Source organism: Poromitra crassiceps (genome assembly GCF_964638095.1).
Source record: "Poromitra crassiceps genome assembly, chromosome: 2".
In the NCBI taxonomy this organism is placed as follows: Eukaryota; Metazoa; Chordata; class Actinopteri; order Beryciformes; family Melamphaidae; genus Poromitra; species Poromitra crassiceps.
Window position 1 is genome coordinate 42,717,962 of NC_139624.1, and position 25,011 is coordinate 42,742,972.

At 45.9% G+C, this 25,011-nt stretch overlaps 1 protein-coding gene across 2 annotated transcripts in view; it reads left to right on the forward strand.

Annotated features, from left to right (window-relative positions):
* The window catches only part of plxna4 (plexin A4), a gene marked incomplete at both ends in the record, with an annotated part of 489,925 nt that overhangs the window by 376,499 nt on the left and 88,415 nt on the right, over positions 1-25,011 (forward strand). For both annotated transcript variants that reach the window (XM_083659977.1, XM_083659976.1), the window contains 4 exons: positions 10,942-11,142; positions 11,653-11,749; positions 14,500-14,690; positions 23,081-23,232. In XM_083659977.1, coding sequence (XP_083516103.1) covers positions 10,942-11,142; positions 11,653-11,749; positions 14,500-14,690; positions 23,081-23,232 — 641 coding nt within the window. The remainder of the gene's footprint in view (positions 1-10,941; positions 11,143-11,652; positions 11,750-14,499; positions 14,691-23,080; positions 23,233-25,011) is intronic.

Below are 25,011 nucleotides of genomic sequence, written 5' to 3' on the forward strand. Positions count from 1 at the left end.
GCCAGACCTACGTTACTAACGTTGCTAACGGCTAACGTAGGTCTGGCTGCCTATTCAATGCTAACGTTACGTTAGCATTAGCGTAGCGCCAAGATGGCCCAGGGAACAGTAGACAGAATATCAGCTTTTCTTCATGCAGTAACAAGCCTTGAAACCTTTTCCTTGTGGCTGAGTGTTGCTGTAATATAGACAGTTTAAGACCATTTCTACTACAGGCATTTAGTTGTGATGGGCAAGGTTAGGACTAGGGGCTATGCATTATGTCAATGAATGTCCTCACTAAGATAGCTGTACAAACGTGTGTGCGTGCGTGTGTGTGTGTGTGTGTGTGTGTGTGTGTGTGTGTGTGTGTGTGTGTAACCACTGTATAATGGGTGCATCAATGGGTACAGTGTGTGCATCTCTGTGTGTGCACAGTATATGTGTGACTGTCTCTCAGCCTGCCTGCCCAAACCCTGCTGACTGGTGGTAGTTCTCAGGGGGCGGGGCTTTGCAGGGAGGGAGTGGCCAGTTAATCCTAGCCTGAGGTGAGCCATGATGAAGATCACTGCTGCTCATGTCTGAGTTGGCAGACGCCGCGCGACGGGACGGGCAGGGACAAGCTTAGCCAGATCGCCTCCTTTGATGAGCAGTCTGGTCTCAATTGTGTTATTCTGCCCGCGTTTCCCCCAAGCCATTCAACCTGCACAGACAATATGACTTTCTTTTTCTTCCCTTTTCATTATCCCTTTGAAACTTGTGCTTAGCCAAGCCCGGGCCGAGTCTTTGCAGGTTTGCGTTTCCAATTAACTCAGCCAATGGTGGTCAATATTGACAGAGGATAAGAATGTTCCAATCCTCTCCTATTGTGTCGCTGACCAAAAGAAAAGCACAAATAGAGCGAGGGGGGATTTGACATTGGCACACTAATGACATCCCTTTTTGGCAGTTGTTTTTCTGTTTGACATGTTTCTGAAAAAGCAGGTGTTTTGTTGTTTTTCTGTTTGACATGTTTCTGAAAAAGCAGGTGTTTTGTGGGCTTAATGAGTTTAATTTGCTTTTAATTAACCCCTCGGATCCAAGGGCAGGTATTAGCTGCCGAATTTGGGCTGCCGCTGTGAATTAATGACGCCAGCGTGCTTTAATGAACACGCACCCGCACACGCTGACGAAACCCACACCATCTCCCCTTCCCAAACTCCATATGAGGCAACAAGTCTGCTGCGCTTGGCAAAATAGGATGGCCTCTCTCTGCGACCCCGAGCAGATGAATTTTTGTGTACTATTACAATGAAGGGATTTCAGAAAGTGATCTGAATAATGTCTTAACGCTATGCTAATGATGGAGGCCAGGTCTGCTAGCTGAGCCTGTTGTTAGTATGCATGGTGGGACTGAGGGAAAGCCAGGCGTGTCTTTATTCATACCAAGAGGGGTGCGGGCAGGCGGATCAGACGTTGGCGTGTTGGCACACATGATCCCTGTCTGCCCTCCACACGTCTCAAGGACTCAGGCATTCAGATGAGCCTCATCAACAATGGACCTGCCTGTTTGGACGATTAAGGACTTCAGATGGCTACACTGAATAAATAGTCCAAAGTTATTCACCATCACAACTGCCCCATTGATTTTAATATGAATAGGCGATGCTTGTTTACACGATAAACATAATTTGCTTACTTGTGTATTTAGCACTTTTTGTGACTGCACCCCCCCCCCCCCCCCCCATCCCCAAAGCACACACATCACCCAAGGCATCTGATGAATCTGAACACATGTTGATGGCAGGATTCTTCCCTCCCCCTCTCTTGCCAAGCCTCTCCATAACACATTCACCCCTTAGGGAAATACAGAAACCCCATAAAATATGGATTAATGATCCAGAATATATATCACTAGCCCTCAGCATATACAGTATTTATACTATATAATAGTAGTAGTACATATACAGTATATTTCCCTGGCATTAGGCTCTTCTCCTCCCAACTGTGCTGATCAAAGCTTTGGAGTTTGTTAGCCAGGAGCATATTGATCAGGTGATCTGGATAATTCTGTTAAGCAAGCTCAATGACAGTGGCAATAGCTGTTAATGCCAATAACAGACAGGAACCTTTGAAAGAGGTGCTTGAGTTTGATTCATAGACAAATCAATGTCATGTGCAGGCACAGACTGTCGAGGAGGGAAATATTGTCCATGAGTGTTTGCGGCGTGGAAGGAAATTGAGACTGGAAGCAAATGGCACAGAGGAAGGGAAATGGCAGAAAGGAGGTATTGACAGACATAATGAAAGAGAGAGAGAGAGAGAGAGAGAGAGAGGCCTTGTAATGCCATTGAATCGGCCCATAAGATGGACTTTGCTTAAGAGGAAGGATGGAGAGAATGCCAAAAAGGGAGGGAGAAAGGAGACGGAGAAGAGGGATTTGGAAAGACGTTAAGGTGAGGAATGAATGGAGGGATGGAACAGAGACAGAGAGAGGCAGGGAAGGAGGGAGGGTGAAGAGAGAGCGGGAGAGAGAAAGAGGGTCTTTGCCCGATGCTGTGTGGGAGGTGATAAAACAGAGGCCAGTCTATGGGAGGACTTGACACTCAACCACAAGGTGGTTGAGTGGGAAAACTTAAGATTCTCTTCATCTTCACACCTTACGCTCTTCTAATTATGCCCTCTCCCCTTTCTCTCTCCCTCCATCCCTTCAAACCATGCCAGGGCCTTTTACATTCACAGTTCCCACTCCCAGCTTCCTCCTCTCCTGTCACTCGCCCTCTCTCTCCCACCCTTCACACCTCCCAGCGGTCCCCCTAATTATCAGATCCTAAGTAGGTCCCAGAGAAGAAAAGCAAGATGGGTGAAAAGAGGAGGGAGAGAGAATGAGTGAGAGAAAGAGAGAGAGCGGGTCAGTGAGATAGAGGTGGTCAGTGAGAGAAAGAGAGAGAGAGCAGGTCAGTGAGATAGAGGACGTCAGTGAGAGAAAGAGAGAGAGAGCAGGTCAGTGAGATAGAGGTGGTCAGTGAGAGAAAGAGAGAGAGAGCAGGTCAGTGAGATAGAGGTGGTCAGTGAGAGAAAGAGAGAGAGAGCAGGTCAGTGAGATAGAGGTGGTCAGTGAGAGAAAGAGAGAGAGCGGGTCAGTGAGATAGAGGTGGTCAGTGAGAGAAAGAGAGAGAGAGCAGGTCAGTGAGATAGAGGTGGTCAGTGAGAGAAAGAGAGAGAGAGCAGGTCAGTGAGAGAAACAGAGAGAGAGCAGGTCAGTGAGATAGAGGTGGTCAGTGAGAGAAAGAGAGAGAGAGCAGGTCAGTGAGATAGAGGACGTCAGTGAGAGAAAGAGAGAGAGAGCAGGTCAGTGAGATAGAGGTGGTCAGTGAGAGAAAGAGAGAGAGAGCAGGTCAGTGAGATAGAGGTGGTCAGTGAGAGAAAGAGAGAGAGCGGGTCAGTGAGATAGAGATGGTCAGTGAGAGAAAGAGAGAGAGAGCAGGTCAGTGAGATAGAGGTGGTCAGTGAGAGAAAGAGAGAGAGAGCAGGTCAGTGAGAGAAAGAGAGAGAGAGCAGGTCAGTGAGAGAAAGAGAGAGAGAGCAGGTCAGTGCGAGGTCAGTGAGAGAAAGAGAGAGAGAGCAGGTCAGTGAGAGAAAGAGAGAGCAGATCAGTGAGATAGAGGAGGTCAGTGAGAGAAAGAGAGAGAGAGCAGGTCAGTGAGAGAAAGAGAGAGAGAGCAGATCAGTGAGATAGAGGAGGTCAGTGAGAGAAAGAGAGAGAGAGCAGGTCAGTGAGATAGAGGAGGTCAGTGAGAGAAAGAGAGAGAGAGAGCAGGTCAGTGAGAGAAAGAGAGAGAGAGAGCAGGTCAGTGAGAGAAAGAGAGAGAGAGCAGGTCAGTGAGAGAAAGAGAGAGAGAGCAGCTCAGTGAGAGAAAGAGAGAGAGAGCAGGTCAGTGAGAGAAAGAGAGAGAGAGCAGGTCAGTGAGATAGAGGAGGTCAGTGAGAGAAAGAGAGAGAGAGAGAGAGCAGATCAGTGAGATAGAGGAGGTCAGTGAGAGAAAGAGAGAGAGAGCAGGTCAGTGAGATAGAGGAGGTCAGTGAGAGAAAGAGAGAGAGAGCAGGTCAGTGAGAGAAAGAGAGAGAGAGCAGATCAGTGAGATAGAGGAGGTCAGTGAGAGAAAGAGAGAGAGAGCAGATCAGTGAGATAGAGGAGGTCAGTGAGAGAAAGAGAGAGAGAGCAGATCAGTGAGATAGAGGAGGTCAGTGAGAGAAAGAGAGAGAGAGCAGGTCAGTGAGATAGAGGTGGTCAGTGAGACCTCTCTCCTCTCTCTCCTCCCCCCTCTCTCTCCTCTCTCTCTCCTCTCTCCTCTCTCCTCCTCTCCTTCACAGTCTCTGTTATGGCAGCTAGTCAATCACTGGGGTCATAAAGCTGCCAGTGCCACCACTCTGCATCACTCAACAGTATGGAGGCCGATAGAGAGAAGGCAATGGGATACTTAACTAAATGGAGGGGGGGGGGGGGGCGTTAGAAGTGTGTGTGTGTGTGTGTGTGTGTGTGTGTGTGTGTGTGTGTGTGTGTGTGTGTGTGTGAGAGAGCGAGACAGAGAGAGATTGAGTTTGGGTGTTCCACAAACTTTCTTTTTGTAAACTTTGATTTGTGTCTGGGTGTATTTATGAGGGGATGTGTAGCTCTGTGTCTGTGGGTATTTGCATTTGCTCCTACACGACAGTATCTGTTGTTTATGAGTTGAGGATAGAGGGAGTGAGCAATAAACACACGGACATTAGACCTGCTTAATGTCCATATCAATCTGAACAGTGGACAGCCAGCATCAACTCCAACACCGCCAGCACGAGTGTCCCTCTCCAAACCACTGAGGGCTCACTTGGACTTGTGGACAGCTGCTGGCGATTTGTGTGTGTGTGTGTGTGTGTGTGTGTGTTAGCGGGGGCTACTCTAAGTAAGAAAAGATAGTACACACCCTGAAAATAGTAACATGGGTCCACAGCCAAAAACGTTTCTATTTCACAATTTTAGCTCGAAAATAGTTAAATGGAAACTTTTTTTTTTAATGGTAGTTTTTATTGGGAGTTTTGAGAGGGGTGGGAGAGGTTAGGTTTAGTCATGGGGCGTGGGGGAGGTTAAGTTTAGGGTAAGGGGTTAGGGTTAGGCATGGGGCATGGGAGAGGGTCCCTGGGGGTCTCCGACCGGTTTCCGGGGGGGTCTCCCGACCACCTCAGACCCTCTAGGGTTAGGGTCTGGGTTAGGGTTAGAGTCTAACCCTAACCCAGACCCTAACCCTAAACTAACAAAAAACCCACATAAAAAAGTTTCCATTTAACAATTTTTGAGCCGAAATTGTGAAATACAAACGTTTTTATGCCGTGGACAAAATTTCTATAAAAAAAAAATTGTAGATGTGTCTTTGAAGCCAATTAGAAATTTGTTTAGTATAATGTACTTTTACATTTTGCTGTGTCTTCCATCACAAAGCTAGTCAAAAAATCAAGAGGTTTGATACAAGATACAATATATTCATTGTCACTCCGTTGTACAAGAACACACGTGAAATTATTATGCTTAGGGCTCCATTACAAGATAGTACAAGTAGCTACAGTAATGTTAAACAGCCATGAGGAGAGGCTGGTTGTATTCCTAGGCATTTTGGTGTGTGTGTGTGTGTGTGTGTGTGTGTGTGTGTGTGTGTGTGTCTGCGTGTGTGTCTGCGTGCGTGTGTGTGTGCATGAGAGAGAGAGAGAGAGAAAGAGAGTAGAGAAGTCAGTTTCAGGATTACAGGACTGGTTTATAGATGAACTGTAAATAAATCAGTGTGTAGCCAGTGCCTGTGTGTGGGAGAAACCATGTTTGTGTATGTGTGACGGTCAGTTTATTTACCTGAGGCTACACGGATGGGTATTTATTTGGAGCATAGCTGTAAAAATGAAATTTACTGTGATGTCAGTGGCGTAAAGTGAATTGTGGGAGTCTTTTTTTTACTGAGTGTGTGTGTGTGTGTGTGTGTGTGTGTGTGTGTGTGTGTGTGTGTGTGTGTGTGTGTGTGTGTGTGGTGACGTGTGTGTGTGGATGAAATCTCCATTTCAACGTTTTCCATCTTCCTGGCATCTTGTCATAAAGGCAGATGATGCAAGAGATGCTGTCTGGCTCTGACCGTAATGGGATTCCATGGCTGTGGTTTACCCCTTGTGTGAGTGAGTGAAGCAGGGCTTGCCATGCCTTTGTTGCCACAAACCAAACCAAAATGTCCTGTCCCTATGTTCAAGTGTATTCATTATTATCAGTGAATCTCAAACTGTTTCATATCAAGGAAAATAATTTTTATTGTGAGATATGATTTTGTCCTGAATTCCATGACTATAAGTAATTCTTCTATGTTCTCTACATGTTAACTTCTTGTAACTGGAATAATAGTGAAGTGAGAGGCACGGTTGCACAGTGGTAGCATTGTTGCGTCACAGCAAGAAGGTCATGGGTTTGATTCCCGCCTGGGATGCTGTGGGTGCTGAGGGTGTATCCCCATTCCCATGCATGTCCTCAGTGCCTATGGACAATTTGGGGTCGTCATAAAGGCCTTTCTGTGTGGGTTCATCAATTTTAGGGATGCACGATAATTATCGGACCGATAAATTATCAGCCGATATGGCCATTTTGCGTTATCATTTATTATTCCGATAATGGCCTTTTTCCGATAAATTAACAGCCGATAATCAGGCTTTGTTTTTGCCTCAGAAGCGGAGCAATTGTCGCACGCTCGTGACATCACAGCTACGACGGCAGCGCTGCCTTGCCAAACATGGCTGCTGTCAGTATGTGACTTTTCACAGTTTCAGATGACCACAACGCTATTGTAATTTGCAATCCATGTCCCGCACGGGTTCCGAGAGGAGGGGAAACGTCTAAGCTGGCATTATGTTAAACCAAAGCTGGCGATGATGCAGCGGATTTGTTTGTTGTTTACGTTAGCTGTTTTTAGCGTTAGCTCAGCATTAGCGTTAGCTCGTAGCGCGGCCTACACTTCAGACAAACTGCTTGTGATCAAACAGCCCCGCAAAGCACTTCATACTCACAGAGCTGGTGTAAACATATAGAAACTAATGGAACCCCCTTTACCCGAAATGAAACATCCAGGGATTGTGTATTTAACTTAAAAAAAAAAAACACGCTAACCGCGTTAGCCGGGAGTCCCACTATAAACCAAAGGGACTTTGGAGTTGAGCTAGCTACTGGACAGAGCCATCTAACAGAGCCAATAATAAGGAAAACAAAGGAGCAGTCGCGCACATTAGGCTACATAAAAAGCATCAGTCAATATCACATAGTGTCTTTTCTTTAATCTGGTGGCAGCATTTTTCAGTAAAAAGTGAAACGACACAGATGGTTTATAGTGCCTGCCCCATTCATTGGGCCCAGGCTCACTGAGAACTGGCACCAATGCAAAATTCGAACAGATCAGTAACATGACAATAAGAGTTTAAATTACTATGCCTTTTGTCATTGTGTTTTATCTGCAGACTAAGCAGTCATTGGCTTTCCGTTCTATAAAAGCCTTCATTTTTGTATTGACTATAATTGAGTGATACACTTTATTAAAACAATCATATTATATCAGAAGTTTTCTTTGTTTTGCGTTCACAGTGATGTCAGTTAGATTTGGTTAGGTCAGAGCTATGCTCACTACATTTGCCTTTTTTAACCCCAGGTGTGCATAGAATACAGGTTAACACATTCACTGCCAGCCGTTTTTTCAATACTGTAGGTAGGTTCTGCCAAGGTTTTTTTTTGAGGATTCTGGCTCATCTTTCAAGAGCCGAGGATTCTTTTCTGCTAAGATTTTGTGAACACAAATGATCTCAAAAGAACTAATAGAATGTGTGCTTTCTCTGTCTAAAAGAGTTAGTTTGTAGAGTTAGTAGTTATGTAGGCATTAGCAGTAGAATACAGCATGGTTTCAGCGTCTGAAAATTTATTCTGAGATAAATGGCTTTTTGTGAAATTCGATAGAACAGTCACTTTAACCATTTATTTTTGGCGTAAGACGTCAGACATCTAAACAATAGTTTTGAACAGTAATTTCCTCCATAGCAGCAGGAAACCCCCCTCTCCTTCAAACTCCTCCCTCCGTGGGTGTGTCTCTAGTGGCTTTGCAGCGTTTGTCACAAGCGAGGCTCTGCCTGTCTGTGCTGCCTGGCTGCTGGCGGCTGCTCTTTGGGCGAGTCTGCATGAGTCGTTTCGGTTGTACAATGAAGCTGCGTGCGATTGTGGGCTTTCTGCGGTGTTTCAAAGTGTGTTGCACGCATAATCTATTATGCAAATTTGCAATCCCCCACCGCCAGCTCCCAGCGCGATAATGCGCGAAAGCGAAAGCGTTTTCGCCAATCCATTTTACAGTATGATAATGGTTTCCTCGCGCGTTCCCCTGCAGTTTTGGCTCGGCTTTTTCTAGTCTGGAGAGCACTGTCGCCACTTAGTGGGTCGGTGGAATGGGTTGTACACGTTCGGTGGCTCCAATATTTTTATAGGAGACGTGGGGGGCGTTGATCCACGTCCCACCGTCAAATTTTTTTTTTTTTTTTTTTGACGACTCAACTCGTCATTGGCAGTCAACCGTTGGATTTTTTTTGACGACTCAACTCGTCATTGGCAGTGAACGTAGTAAAAAGGAAAGAGAAAAAAAATTATATATATTTTTTTTATTATAATAATTATCGGTTATCGTATCGGTTATCGGCCAGGAGAAGCAGATATTTATCGGTTATCGTATCGGTTGAAAAAATCCATATCGTGCATCCCTAATCAATTTACTGTGGACGGCATGGCACTCCCTCAAGGACCCCTGGTGGTCCCCGGACTCCACGTTGAGAACCACCATATTAACAGGAGGAGAATGGATTGCATCTCTCTTTGCTCTCCCACTCATTTTGCCTCTCCAAATAGGAGCGGCATTCTTAGGAAAATGAGCTTTGGAAGAGCAAACACACTCTTCCTCCCTCTCCTCCATGCCGCTGCACTCACTCACCCCGGCCGTCATTTATCTATAATGACTTAGTGAATAGTGTGGCAGAGTGTTGCCTCTCTCTCAGCAGCCACGCAGCCATGCGGCCCGTCACTCAGCCTCGCCCAATCAAGTGGCTTTTAATGAACTTCAAACAAGTGTTATCGCCCGCTTCAACGTGCGCCACGCTCCACGCCCCACCCAGCTCCATCCTGCATGCAGGAGACACCTTATCTGCTCTCCTCCTCACCCTCTCCTTCTCCCTCTTTGACAGGCTAAAGCTCCTCCTGGCGCATGCACTTTATGCTACTTCTCTTTCTGTCTTTTTTTCTTCCTCTCTCTAGCTCATCTTCCTGCTTTTGCTCCCTCTCTCTAATCCACTGCTTTCTGCTAAAGACATGAACGGTGCGCAAAGCACTAACTACTAAGAGACGTGCTGTGCTCACTTTACTCCCCCTTCTTTGTACTCTTCCTCTCTTCTCTTCTCTTCTCTTCTCCTCTCCTCTTCCTCCCCCTACTGGCCTGTCCTCCTCTTCTCTGCTCTCGTCTGCATCTTTCAGGGAAGTCATCGGTGCTCTATATTTAGCCACGTACTCACACCTTGAGTTGATTGGTTGTTAATTTTGGACCTCCAATTGCTAAGGGACTGCATTTAGAAAATAAATAACAAATCGGTGTAACATCTCTCTCTCTCTCTTTCTCCTCCATTCCTTAATTACTCCAAATGCAGGTATTCATCATACATTGGTTTGATGTTAGTCTGTCAATGGCCTACTCACCTCTCAAAAAAAAAGAATGACTGTATCAATATTCAGATCAATTTCTGTGCCGTATACGTTTCTCTTGTTGTATCATACAGTACATGCTCCCCACTGGAGTGCCTATTGAGCTGGCCCTTCATCACAGTGCATGTGAATGGGTGCTAGGACTGTCTAAGCACTACTGTATAAGCCATAGAGACTGAACTAGCTGAAGCCACCTCTGGAGCTATAGCACTAATAACAGCACTAACACACAGACACTGGTGCGTGGTTAAGTGATGAGATGAGCCGATGAGCGTTGATGACTCTCTGGGAGGTTTGCAGCACGTCAATGCAGGAAAATTTTGGTGCATTTTGAACAGCCATTGTCAGCGTCTCCAAATGAATGTCATTGTTTAATTATAATGTTGCAACGCGCTGTAATTTTCAAAGAGAACTCGACCTTGAAAGTTTTTGGAAATGCAACTGTTCTGTAAAGCCTTACTCGAATTTGATTAGTTTGACTGGGATAGGTCCAGTTATAGAGGGTATGCATGTGAAGTCACTGCGTGGCCACGCCCACTGAGTGGCAGCAACATTCAGTTTGAATGCAGTAATCAGCCTAGATAAATGACACCTGCTGCTCCAAACAACAGAGAGGAACCTGCCAAATCTTTTGCCCATAGGTTTTGCCACTCAATCCCGATTGAGGGGGCGTGTTCTGGTGGTGCATACCCTCTATTGTAATTATTGCCAATGGCATCCGTAGTTTTAATGCAACATCCAATAGTAAAGAAATAAATGAAAGCGGTTCAAATTGCCTGCTTTTTCCCCCAGCAAACTCACATACAATCTAATATTAACAACCTGATTGAATTGGCATCTAATGTAAAAATATGTTCCATTTTTGGCAGCAGATTGTCTGATCAGCATGTGCATACAGTATAATCATAAGTGTAGATCATGACATTTTATTCCCAGGCTACCAGCAGTATTTGAAGGAAATCGCAAATTACTGCTATTATCCTCTGGATGTACCTACAGTACATATAGTGCTTCAAAAAGACATTACAGGACATTCTCCAGTCAAAGTGATCCAGTTCAAAACCTAGATAAGAACCTCTGGTTGGTCCTAACCATCCTTGATTGTGTCTTTCTCGCTCCCTCTTTCAGGAGTGTCCCCAGTCTCTGTGTGGTCCTACGGTCCTAACCATCCTTCATGGTGTCTTTGTCCCTCCCTCTCCCAGGAGTGTCCCCAGCTGCTGCCTGCAGAGAGGATCCTGGTGCCGGTCAACGTGGTGAAGCCCATCACCCTGCGGGCCAAGAACCTCCCCCAGCCCCAGTCTGGCCAGAGGGGGTACGAGTGTCTGCTCACCATCCAGGGAGTGGAGCACCGCGTGCCCGCCCTGCGCTTCAACAGCTCCTCCGTCCAGTGCCAAAACACATCGGTGAGGCTGTGTGTGTGTGTGTGTGTGTGTGTGTGTGTGTGTGTGTGTGTGTGTGTGTGTGTGTGTGTGTGTGTGTGTGTGCGCGCGCGCGCGCGTGTGTTGAGATGCTGTGAGATGTGTGTGTAATCACAGCAGTATAATCCAAATATTGTAGTCTGACTCACCAGTGATTGAAAGAAACTGTAATTTAGCTGGAAATTATGATTCTGGCACAAACCCTCCATGCTGTCGGATGTTTTAGAACCAAATTGAAAGTGTGTGTGTGTGTGTGTGTGTGTGTGTGTGTGTGTGTGTGTGTGTGTGTGTGTGTGTGTGTGTGTGTGTGTGTGTGTGTTTGTGCATTCATGTGTAAGCCACCTGATGATAATGTGTTATGCATTCACAGTAGCATCGTGATACCGGAAGGTTTTTGACTAGAGTGGAGATAGACAGTGACAGTTGGCTAAACAACTTCTCTCTCTCTCTCTCTCTCCCCCCATCCCTGTCTCTTTCTGGTTGCCATGGTGACAGTATTCCTATGATGGGATGGAGATGAGCAGTCTTCCCGTGGAGCTGACCGTCATCTGGAACGGCGATTTCAGCATCGACAACCCCGCCCACAACAAAGGTGAGCACACTGATGCATGCACGCACGCACGCACGCACGCACGCACGCACGCACGCACACACACACACACACACACATACACACATACACACAGACGCACGCACGCACACACACACACACACACACACACACACACACACACACACACACACACATCAGCTCAGATCCATGGTTCTCGAAGTATCACAGGAATGCACAAACTAACACGCACACACAACGGTATAGCCACGGCCTCCCCACTGTTGCCCTTGGAGCCGGTCTCCATGGCAACAGGCGGGCGGTGTGCTGAGGTGCAGCATCCATCCCCCTGACGCCACCGCGGATCGTGGGTAACTTTAACACATCCTCTGTTTCCGTAGGTCTCTCTCTCTCGCCTCCTTTAACACATCCTCTGTTTCTGTAGGTCTCTCTCTCTCTATCTCCCCTCCTCTGCATCTCTCTGTCTGTTTTTGCCCCCTAGCTTTGTTTTCTCCATCTCTCTCTCTACTTTCTCCTTTTCTCCGACACCCTCAAATATTTTCTCTGTTTCGTCTTTCTCTTTCTCTCTGTCAACACCTCTCTTAAGTCTTCCTCAATGTATCCATTTCCCTCTACTCTTTGAGGCCATTTACACCTGGCATTAACATGCGTTTTCTGCCATCAGATTGCAATCAGATTGTATTTTATCACTTCAGCCTGATTCCATTTACACCTGGCACTAACATGCGTTTTGGGTGAACAGATTGCAATCCGATTGCTCTCCAGCTCGAACGTCATCACGCGCGCGCCCCCTGAACGTGTGCATGCATGTTTCATACATGCACAGGGAAATAGAGGTTATTGTTAAGCTCAAATGCACAGTGAACGTCCCCTTCACCTGGACAAAACGATGGCCGATCACGCAGCACTGCATCTATTTCTTTATCTGTTTATTGACAATGACACTGGGTCCGAGACACACACACACATACATACGTTTTCCGTGCATGTCATTGGCTGTAACCACCTGTGTTGCGTTCAGGTAACATCCTAAATTACAATGTTATACAATTGAGAGCATAATTTCTCTTTTATATGAAAGGAAAATGAGGGGGAAAGGGTTCGAACCCTTTCTCCCTCATTTTCCTTTCATTTTCCGCTCCTTTTCCAAAGGAGAAGTGTTAATATAAAAGAGAAATTATGCTCTCAATTGTATAACAATGTAATTTAGGATGTTACCTGAACGCAACACAGGTGGTTACAGCCGTGGCAAAACCTCCGCAGCAAAACTTTGAAGCAACGCTACGATTGTTGTGCAAAAGCGGAGCGGGGGGGAGATAGAGAATTTTTAGCCGGTCCATGGTGACAGGCTGCCTGTGTGTGTGCGCATCTGGCACAGCGGCGAGATGAGGGCACACACCGGTGCGGTGCTGCCGGGGAATTGCGTTCAGGTGTGCGTGCCGTCCCCGACTTCCGAAGATTATGTATTTCCGTATGGTAGTTGCTGAATGCGTTTTGAGAGGACGCATTGCATTTACACTTGTGTTAAATGTTGTCATAATGCGTCCCTGACCACCTCCGGAGGTGGTTTGGCCGATCAGATTGCAATCCTTCTTCAATGCGTTTTGGGGTGTTTACACCTGTACTTTCAAGTGATAAAATACAATCGGATTGCAATCTGATGGCAGAAAACGCATGTTAATGCCAGGTGTAAATGGCCTCTTTCTCTCCTCATTCATTCTATTCCTCTCAGATGTGCAGTATTGGCCAAGCATCTAGATATAAATGAACAAAATACTACAAACATCTAACAAGTAACAATAAACATCTAACATTGAAATAATGTATCTAAGTAAGCAAAACTAAATGATTAGTACAGACATTATCTCTCTCTCTCTCTGCCTCTCTCCATCTACCCACAGTATACAGTATACAGTATGTGGAATGACAGCCCAGTGCTCCTTTTTAAGCATTCTGTGCTTGATTCACTTTGGCCAGTGGCGATCCACCACTGTGAGTGATCCCATGCTGGGCCGGGGGAGCAGCGGCATCTTGGGGGTTGTAGTTCTCTGACAGGAAAACAACTCATTTTAACTTAAGGCAATGGAGACAGGCATAAGAAACTCATAATACATGTAGTTAAATGTGGATAATAGGCCAACATGGCACAAGGACTTTATTCCTGTGCTGTAAGGCAAATTCTGTGTGTGGCTCAGTGCATGTATGTCTGAGTGAAGCAAGGAGAGTTTACAAAACATATCCTTGAGCACAAGTGTGAAATCACAGAAGTAACAAAGTTAAGAAGAGAGAGCTAGAGATCTTTGTTTGGCTGTGGAGGGAGCAGCTCCTGGGGCATCGTTTGATGGACAGATCACACATGCATCTGATGGCAATTAAAAAGCAAATGGCTGGCCTGTTGCCATGGAGATGATATGTTAAACATGTGGTGGGTGAGAAAAGGCGAGAGGCGGCAGTGAAGCTAAATGAGATAGGGAGATGATGATAGATGGGGAGATAATGAGACAAAGATATCAGCCAATGCTGCTCTCAAAATGTTTCATTTGTTGCTCGCATATTCAAACAGCACCCGACAGGTGAGGTGTAAGCCATCCAAATTTTATTACCTTGTGTGTTTTGACAGTCATTTTAGAGGCATTTGCTCAACATAAATTTGCATTCATTTACAGTTCTGTGATCATTTGTACACAGGTTGTTCACTCGAGTTCTCCTCTCTACCTTCCTCCCTCCCGCTCTCCTTCTCCCCTCTCCCTCCCTCCCTCCCTCCCTGACAGTCCACCTGTACAAGTGTGACGCCCAGCGTGGAAGCTGCGGCCTGTGCCTGAAGGCAGACCCGCTGTTTGGCTGTGTCTGGTGTAAAGGAGAGAACCGCTGCACCCTCAAGCAACACTGCCCCCACCCCGAGAGCCAGTGGCTGGAGCACAATGGCATCAACAGCAAGTGCACCCACCCACGCATCACACAGGTGGGACACAAAACAGTGGCGCGCATGCATCAGCGTGCGCACATGTCCGCACACGCATGTCGTATACACAATCTCTACACCTGCCATTCCCAACCTGTGGGCCGCAAAGGTATTGCAAGTGGGCCGCCAAATCATTTGCAAATGGTATACTAAAAACTAAAAGACAGGAGTTGGAAACTAGCAATAGCTCGAATCTCTGTATGCAAAACATCAGTTACATTGACTTCGTTACTATGTTAACTTGCATTGTCCCTATTAATTAAATAAATAAATAAATAAATAAAACATTACAATCTTAGTAGAAAAAAGTATTATTATTATTATTATTATTATTATTATTATTATTATTATTATTATTATGTATGAAAATGCAGAATGCATTGTCTCCATTGTTGAATGATTAAAAAACACGATTTCAGACGGACAAGCCCGTCTTTATTGTCACACGATTACACATCAACACATGCACGGACGGCCACAAACACACACATGCCGACGGTGGCCGGTGAAATTTGTCCTCTGCATTTAACCCATCCTGGCTTGTCCTTTCCTCCGGGGGGCAGGCCAGGAGCAGTGGTCGCTTTTCTCGTACAGCGCCCGGGGACCAACTTCGGATGTTGTCGTCACTGGTCGGATGACGATGACGATCTGATCTTCTGCATGTTTTTTTTAATGGGGGGGGGGGTTATATACGGAGGAACCCCCCTGGGGGAGCACGGGGAGAACATGCAAACTCCACACAGACAGAAAGGCCCTTACGACGAGATACCCCACCTGGGCAGTAGGCACTGAAGATATGGGGGGGGACACAACCACAGCGCCCGCAGTGTCCCAGGCGAGAATCGAACTCAGGACCTTCTGACTGCGAGGCGACAGCTCTACCACTGAGCCACCGTGCCCCCCTGATACTGTTGTTTCATTTGTAATCAATTATTCGTTAATTATCCTATTGCAGACAGCCCCTACTTTTTGTTTCTAATTTCTGTCTGGTGCTGATGGACTGCTCTTTTTATCGTTAAAATAAAAAGTGCTCTGAGAGCAAGGCCAGCACTGAAGCACACACACACACACACACACACACACACACACCTTAATTGCAATGCGCTGATGAGAACACACTTATAGCCGAGAGTGTGGCAGTTGGCACAGGCTGTCACTCACCGCCAGCAATTCACTTTGATTACACTTCTGATGACGAGATATTTTACAAAACCATTTGACTACAAGTTACACATCGCCCATATCAAAAGTCAGTCAGGTTTGAACAATAATCATACATCATAAGACATACAATTACAGCAATCATGTCAATTGCGATTTTGATATGTCTTTGTCAGAATGTTATGTAAATTGGTTACTACTGACAGAATTTACGCTTTCCACATAGACGCACACACACACACACACACACACACACACACACACACACACACACACACACACACACACTCCACTCACTCCACATGCTCAAGCCCAAGTGCTAAAGAGACAAAGTGTTCCCGTTCTTCCTGGTTATCACTCATCTGTGAACAGATGTACACACACTTAACCTCGTGTAGTTCCTGGACACAACGCGCTCTGTGTGAGGCAAACGGCTTGACCTGTGCCCGACGTGAATGGATGGAAGAAAGTAGCAATGGCAGGAGGGATAGAGGTTAGTGAGATGAAGGAGAAGAAGACACGTGGGCAAGATGGATGGCGAGGTGGAGGGATAACGGGATGGATTGGGTTCAAACGAGGGAGGGGTGGTGACGCATGGCTAGATTGAGTCCAAATAGAGTAATGGAAGGGTGAAGGTGAAGGAAAACAGGGAAGCCCCCGCTCTTCTCTCTGCAGGAGGGATGATGGATACTCGGGCCATCCCTGCATCATTTTCCCAAGGAGGAAAGCGATGGGGAGCAGATGGTAAATGAGTGGAGATGGACGGACAGCATGGATAAAAAAGACAGAGAGGGGGAATCCCCCTTTAGTGTCCTGGCGACTGATGGGCTTGGAGGGAGAGAGAGAAGAGGATTCCCTCCCCTCTCGCCACTCCCTAAGGGGGGGGGGGTAATAAATGCATCCGCTTCAAATGATGTAACCGTCAGTGCCCACATACTTCCATGCGTCTTTCACGTGCTGCCATCATCATGTTAAGCAATACATCCACAAGTAAACATTAGAGGTCAAATGTAAGCTTCCAGAAAATCTGCAGAATAACGCACAAAATAAACAGAGTACAGACAGAAAGCTCTGTCTGTATGCGTATCCCTATTTAACGATGAGCATGTTTGGGCCTTCGTCCACATTGCTTTTTTCTGTTTTTTTTGCATGGAACAAGCGCTGCTTGGAGCACTTTTTGTAAGGAGAACTAAAAGGGGATGATAACGTCACCTGCTGCTAGCTCACTAACCAGCTGGTTAGCTCTTCTAGCAGACCATACAGTGTTGTGGAACAAGCAAACGCTTACCAGATATACATGTCCCTGCCTTTATGATCACTCTCAAGCCAGACTGTCTCTTCTACATTCTGCCAGTGCACCATTAGGGCCTGTGTCCACCTAGCGTCTTTTCCTCAGGTCCAGCGTCTTTTTTCAGTTGTTTCCAATGGGGGGAGCGCGTATGCGAGCGCACACGGACGTCTATAGAAAGTGTGCAGCGCCCAGCGTCTATTTTCGGCGTTTTTGTGCGCCCGACTCCCAGCGCTTCCAGCTGAAAATATTTTAACTTTTCAGAAAGACCTTTTCTGGTAACTAATCATATGGAAAAACTATCGCAACAGAGACAGAACGGCTCAATTGTGAGAGCAGATTGGCTAAACACTTAATATTTCTGGTGAGTGTTGTGCTTACTGCTTTTAATAGCGTAGCCTACCTGTGTTGTTAGCTTGCTAGCTGTCAGCTATCAAGCTGAACTAACGTTACTTGCAGACTGCTTCCTTGTATATTGTGCGCTGGGATCAGCGTTCCCCAGCGCACTCCCAGCGTTTAACGTCGGAAAAAGACGCTAGGTGGACACAGGCCCTTAGACATTCTGTAATTCACACCCACAGAACGTGGACAAAGGAAGTTGGGGGGAAAAAACACTTCACACCGGAGGAAGTTCGAACCGATGGAGGTGATTGAAGAAATACGAGCGGATGTACCGGGACATCCCCCTATCATCGCTCATTATTTTCCCTGAGTTTTCCTTTCCATTTTGACCAAGTTTTCCGTGCTCGACGTACAGATGTTTAGGCGGAAGCATTTGCAAATTGTGACAGCCAACCGTTTGTTTTAAGAGACTACTGTTACAGTAACCTAAATTCACTAATACAATATCCGATTTCTCCACCACCGACCCTTTGACTTCCATATTGGTTGTTGCTATGAGTATGGGAAACAGCCAGCGTCTCTGTCATCACGATTAGCCGGCGGGGGAAACCTGGCGTTTTTCATAAAAATTTAACATTTCCCAACTTTAGAAAGTGCTCCACTCTGACGGAAAAAAATACTTTCCTGTCCGTCTTTTGTGTGCCTTGCAGCCTCTTCCCATTGCTTTGAATGAGGAAAGGGTCACTAAACTACTTCTGGCCACAGTTTCTCGTTGACTTTGAAATGTTCATATTAGCCCCATCACTACTATATTAGCTAAAGCCTTGTGTCGTTTAACCAGGCAAAAACAAATCAACCTTAGGCAAGATGGTGAGAAGTTGGTGAATTTGAGATCTCACGGTGCTTAATACAGAGTCTGGATCATTCAGGTGCACTCCTCCTCTCCCCCCCCTCTCTCTCCCTCTCCCTCTCTCCTTCTCTCTCTCTCTTTCCTCCCTCCTTTCCTCTCCCCTGCTGTGCTGTTAGTCTGGATCATTCAGGTGCACTCCTCCTCTCTCCCCCCCTCTCTCTCTCCCTCTCTCCTTCTCTCTCTGTCTTTCCTCCCTCCTTTTCTCTCCCCTGCTACGCTGTTAGTCTGGATCATTCAGGTGCACTCCTCCTCTCTTCCCCCCTCTCTCTCTCCCTCTCTCCTTCTCTCTCTCTCTTTCCTCTCTCCTTTTCTCTCCCCTGCTACGCTGTTAGTCTGGATCATTCAGGTGCACTCCTCCTCTCCCCCCCTCTCTCTCCCTCTCTCTCTTTCCTCCCTCCTTTTCTCTCCCCTGCTACGCTGTTAGTCTGGATCATTCAGGTGCACTCCTCCTCTCCCCCCCTCTCTCTCCCTCTCTCTCTTTCCTCCCTCCTTTTCTCTCCCCTGCTACGCTGTTAGTCTGGATCATTCAGGTGCACTCCTTTCTCTCTCTCTCTCTCCCTTCCCTCTCTCTCTCTTTCCTCGCTCCTTTCTCTCCCCTGCTGCGGTGTTTGCCCTCACCCGGAGCAGTGAGTTTCTCCCTGGAGACGGACCCTCTGTCTCTCCACACATCCTCGGGCTGCAGCAGGAACATATGCAGCCATCTCACGTCCCCCATAAAAACTGTCAGCGGTGAGGAGTGAGGACTTTCGGCGACGACCGGGGCCCTAATGCATTCTAATACGCTTCATTATAATGACAACTCCCATCAACGATATGAGAGGGAGAGACTCGGATAGGAGGATGCAGAGAGACGAGGACAGAGAGATGAGGAGAGAGAGAGAGAGCGAGAGACGAGGAGAGAGAGAGAGAGAGACAAGGAGAGAGAGAGAAGTGATTAAGTGTTTGCATCTACCAACCGTCAATTAGCTTGTCAAAGTCACAAATCTAATCAACGGCTCGTTGCGTCTCGCTCTCTCGCTCTCCCCCTCTCTTGCTCTCTTTCTCTCATTCTTTCGCTCCTGTCTTCTCCTTCCCTGTTCCTCTCTTTGCTCGCTGCCATTGCTTTTCCTAATAACTGGAGAGCCATGATGCATTGTGTGCAATCTTTTTAATTGCATGTATTATAGTCCTGTTCCCAGAAGGTTGTTTTTTCATTAAGATATCAGCAGGGAACCGTATTAATCAGAGACAGTGAACCATACGATAACGATATCTCCCACAGCACTTGTGTAGTTTGATGACCTGGCATGAACTTGCCTCTATCAGTTGATTGGCTAGTTGCTTTCTAGCCTAGCTAGTCCATAATTGGTCATGAAAAAGAATCAGATTTCAATCTGTCTTTCAATATACACACTAGTAGCAACATAGAAATGATCATGCTACAACATACTTTGACAGGAAAGCATCCTTCAAGCCACACGCACGCATGCACGCACGCACACACACACACACACACACACACACACGCATGCACACACACACACACACACACACACACCTGTGAACTCCTCAGGGGGTTGCGCTGCCAGTGAAGCCTGAGCCGACAGCAGAGAAACAATGAGAGGTCTAACCCCAGCCCAAGGCTCTGGGATCACTATTTGTCAGGGGGCAATGACACAGCACAACACCATTAATGATAACCCTATGGGGCATGAAAAGGGCTCTATTTGGCAGAGACAGATAGGCACAGACCATGCTGTGTCCATCTGTAACATCCATCCATCTAGGTTACACAACCACCCATTATGTACACACAAGCTTGACATACACACAGAGCACACACACACACACACACACACACACACACACACACACACACACACACACACACACACACAAGTAATCGGTGTGAATGGGAGCTGCTATTAAAGTGTTGATGGATGTTGGAGCCGCCTCAGCAACAATGGGTGATGGCACGGATCAAGCAAATGACATTGTGATTACTGCTAATATGTCACCCAAAGTCAGGTTATGAGTCTATCTTACAATCAAATATATCAGTGTCAGATATACTGTATTTATATATAAAAGTCAGGTTATGAGTCTATCTTACAATCAAATATATCAGTGTCAAATATATATATACTGTATATCTATATCAAAGTCAGGTTATGAGTCTATCTTACAACCAAATATATCAGTGTCAAATATATACTGTATAAATATCCTTAAAATTTGGCGCAGGATTGCGAGAATCACGCATATTTTTGCCAATTCCCGCAGATTGGTAATTTATAATGCGGGAGAAGTCCCGCAATTGTTTGTGCACCAATCTCTATAATGTTAAGCCGACAGAGCGGAACGAACGTTTGCTGAATACGGACGACTGGTCGGACACAGTAGAGGGCGGACTGTTAGCTGAACGTTACCTCAGGCAGCGGTGTAGCCTCCCCGCTCGGCAAGCAGCATATTTGTTGTGACCAAATATCTGTATAAAATATATATCAGTAACGTTTGCTGACAAATATTAGCAGCATCCTGCTAGTAGTGAGTAGTGATTGGCCAACGCCAAATCCAGTCCCCAGAATTGTCAAATCAAATCATCGACACCATGGCCCACCTCTCAACCCTCTGTCATTTGTTTTCAGATGGTTTTCTGTCTGATATGTCTCCGAGACTCGCGCCACTTGGGTTCAGCTCATCTTAACGGTGGTATTCACCTTATGTTCCAACACAGGGGTCAGCCAGTTACTTCTTATTATTGTGTTTACACTTCCTGTGACAGTACAGTACTAGTGACCAGGTAAAACAGACAGTGTTTTGAACAGGAAGTCATAACACAACTGGGTGAAGTGGGCGGGGCTACATAAGGTTAATATAGCTCAAACGGCTCTGTCGAGACCATGGCGCATTGATATGGATGGTGAACAGACCATTTGACTGGAACTACTTAGCTAGGTGTACATTATCACAAAATAATGGACACCCTGCAGCCAATCACAATTGAGTATTCACCCAGACCATGGTATAATTAAGCAATATATCACGAGAGCAAGTGTGTTGTGTTGAATATATCACACTGATAAGCTGTTATCCCACGAGGCCGCAGGCCGAGTGGGATAACAGCTTATCAGTGTGATATATTTCACAACACACGCTGCTCGAGTGCTATATTGCTTTTATAAAACGGTTTCCAAGTATAATAATATAATAATAATAATACTATAAGTCCGACTGGCATTTTATTCTGATAGAGTCAGTTGAAACAATACTGTAAGGCGGGACCTCTAGCAAGAAGATAGACGTGCGGGTGATTTGATTGGATCGTTCTGGAGACTGAAGTCGACATTGGCCAATCCTGGCGCTTGCCTGAGAGCAAAGCCCGACCAGGGGCCGGTTGCACCAATGGCGGCGATTGAGCCAGAAAGACAGTCTGAATGAAATTGAATGTAACGTTCCCAATTCTATGTATTAACTTCTAAAAAACTAACGGCAACATTTTGGAAGGCTAAGCCACACAACTAGTTAGTTATAATCTAACGTCGTGCTTTCAAAGACAGCGAACTGGCGATGTTACGACGAACACGGCTCAGTTGACCGCAGTTACGACGATGACGGTCAAAAAGGTCTCCGCGGAGATCTCTGTTACAGGCAGTTAAGACCAGTGGTGCAACCGGCCCCAGAGCCGTATGTCGACACCAAGTAACGTACTTTTAGTAAGAGAGTTGCGCCATCATGCGTCCATAATGACTCATTGTACAAAGACTTGAAGGACTAGTGACCCTCCATACAGCAGATCAGGAGAAAGCTGTTTGGCTCGAGCGCAGCGCTTCCATTTAGTAAGAGAGTTGCCATGGTAACCAATAACCCATGGCCATGGGTTATTGAACTCGGTTACTGGAATTATACAATGGCTGTGAACCAATCAGATTGCTTGATTTGAGGTACCCATTTTATAATTAATGAATAACTGATTACAAATGAAGTAACACTTCCATTCAACAATGGAGATATGCTGCCCCGGCCCACAGGTTGGGACTGGCTGGCCTAGGGGGCTGTGTGTGTATATATTTATTTATTTTATGTTCTGGATTATGTTTATGCTTGGTTGAAGTCTATTGTGCTGCTGTTAGATGATGGTGTGTTAACATGCTGGAAGGCTTTGCATTGTTGTTATTATTATAATGTGTGCGGATCATGTAAATTACTAGACACGGTGGGGGGAATCATTCATTCATCCATCCATTCATTCATTCATTCGTTGTTTAAAGTTGCGGGCATCATGGCTGGTGTGATCCCATTGCAAGATGGTCTCTAGTTCTAAAAAGTTAAAGAGAAACTAAATATATTTCAGCTGAGATTACTTTAGATCTAGTCAGTCTAGACAGGAGACGGGATGAGATTGAAGCGTTATTAATCTCATATGAACTTGGCTCTTCCACAGGACAAATGTTGAGACAACTATTGATCAGCTGCTACTTTCCTTGGTGACATCACACCTCTCTAGCTGCTTTAGCAGCTTGTGCTCACTACTAGCAGGATGCTGCTAATATTTGTCAGCAAACGTTACTGATACGCAAGGTTTTGAATAAAAGCCCTCACTGACTCCTCTGCTTCATAACACATTACATTGACAGCAATGTGCTTTGTTGAAGAAGGGGGAAATCAAATGTCCAAAAATATCAGTCTACATTTTACGTTTTTCAACAGATCACGCCTCTGCGGGGTCCCAGGGAGGGAGGCACGCTGGTGACTATCCGCGGTGAGAACCTGGGCCTGGACTTCTCAGAGATTCAAGGCAATGTGAAGGTGGCCGAAGTGGAATGCACCCCGGTACCCGAGGGATACATCCCAGCTGAACAGTAAGTCACACTTTACATCCCAGCTGAACAGTAAGTCACACTTTACATCCCAGCTGAACAGTAAGTCACACTTTACATCCCAGCTGAACAGTAAGTCACACTTTACATCCCAGCTGAACAGTAGGTCACACTTTACATGTCACCTGAACAGTAAGTCACACTTTACATCCCAGCTGAACAGTGAGTCACACTTTACATCCCAGCTGAACAGTAGGTCACACTTTACATGTCACCTGAACAGTAAGTCACACTTTACATCCCAGCTGAACAGTGAGTCACACTTTACATCCCAGCTGAACAGTAAGTCACACTTTACATCCCAGCTGAACAGTAGGTCACACTTTACATGTCACCTGAACAGTAAGTCACACTTTACATCCCAGCTGAACAGTAAGTCACACTTTACATCCCAGCTGAACAGTAAGTCACACTTTACATCCCAGCTGAACAGTAAGTCACACTTTACATCCCAGCTGAACAGTAAGTCACACTTTACATCCCAGCTGAACAGTGAGTCACACTTTACATGCCAGCTGAACAGTAGGTCACACTTTACATCCCAGCTGAACAGTGAGTCACACTTTACATCCCAGCTGAACAGTGAGTCACACTTTACATCCCAGCTGAACAGTGAGTCACACTTTACATCCCAGCTGAACAGTAAGTCACACTTTACATCCCAGCTGAACAGTGAGTCACACTTTACATCCCAGCTGAACAGTAAGTCACACTTTACATCCCAGCTGAACAGTGAGTCACACTTTACATGCCAGCTGAACAGTAGGTCACACTTTACATCCCAGCTGAACAGTAAGTCACACTTTACATCCCAGCTGAACAGTAGGTCACACTTTACATCCCAGCTGAACAGTAGGTCACACTTTACATCCCAGCTGAACAGTAAGTCACACTTTACATCCCAGCTGAACAGTGAGTCACACTTTACATCCCAGCTGAACAGTAGGTCACACTTTACATCCCAGCTGAACAGTAAGTCACACTTTACATGCCAGCTGAACAGTAAGTCACACTTTACATCCCAGCTGAACAGTAGGTCACACTTTACATCCCAGCTGAACAGTGAGTCACACTTTACATCCCAGCTGAACAGTAAGTCACACTTTACATCCCAGCTGAACAGTGAGTCACACTTTACATCCCAGCTGAACAGTAAGTCACACTTTACATCCCAGCTGAACAGTAGGTCACACTTTACATCCCAGCTGAACAGTAAGTCACACTTTACATCCCAGCTGAACAGTAAGTCACACTTTACATCCCAGCTGAACAGTAAGTCACACTTTACATCCCAGCTGAACAGTAGGTCACACTTTACATGTCAGCTGAACAGTAAGTCACACTTTACATCCCAGCTGAACAGTAAGTCACACTTTACATCCCAGCTGAACAGTAAGTCACACTTTACATCCCAGCTGAACAGTAGGTCACACTTTACATCCCAGCTGAACAGTAAGTCACACTTTACATCCCAGCTGAACAGTAGGTCACACTTTACATGTCAGCTGGACAGTAAGTCACACTTTACATGTCAGCTGAACAGTAAGTCACACTTTACATCCCAGCTGAACAGTAAGTCACACTTTACATCCCAGCTGAACAGTAGGTCACACTTTACATGTCAGCTGAACAGTAAGTCACACTTTACATCCCAGCTGAACAGTAAGTCACACTTTACATCCCAGCTGAACAGTAAGTCACACTTTACATCCCAGCTGAACAGTAGGTCACACTTTACATGTCACCTGAACAGTAAGTCAC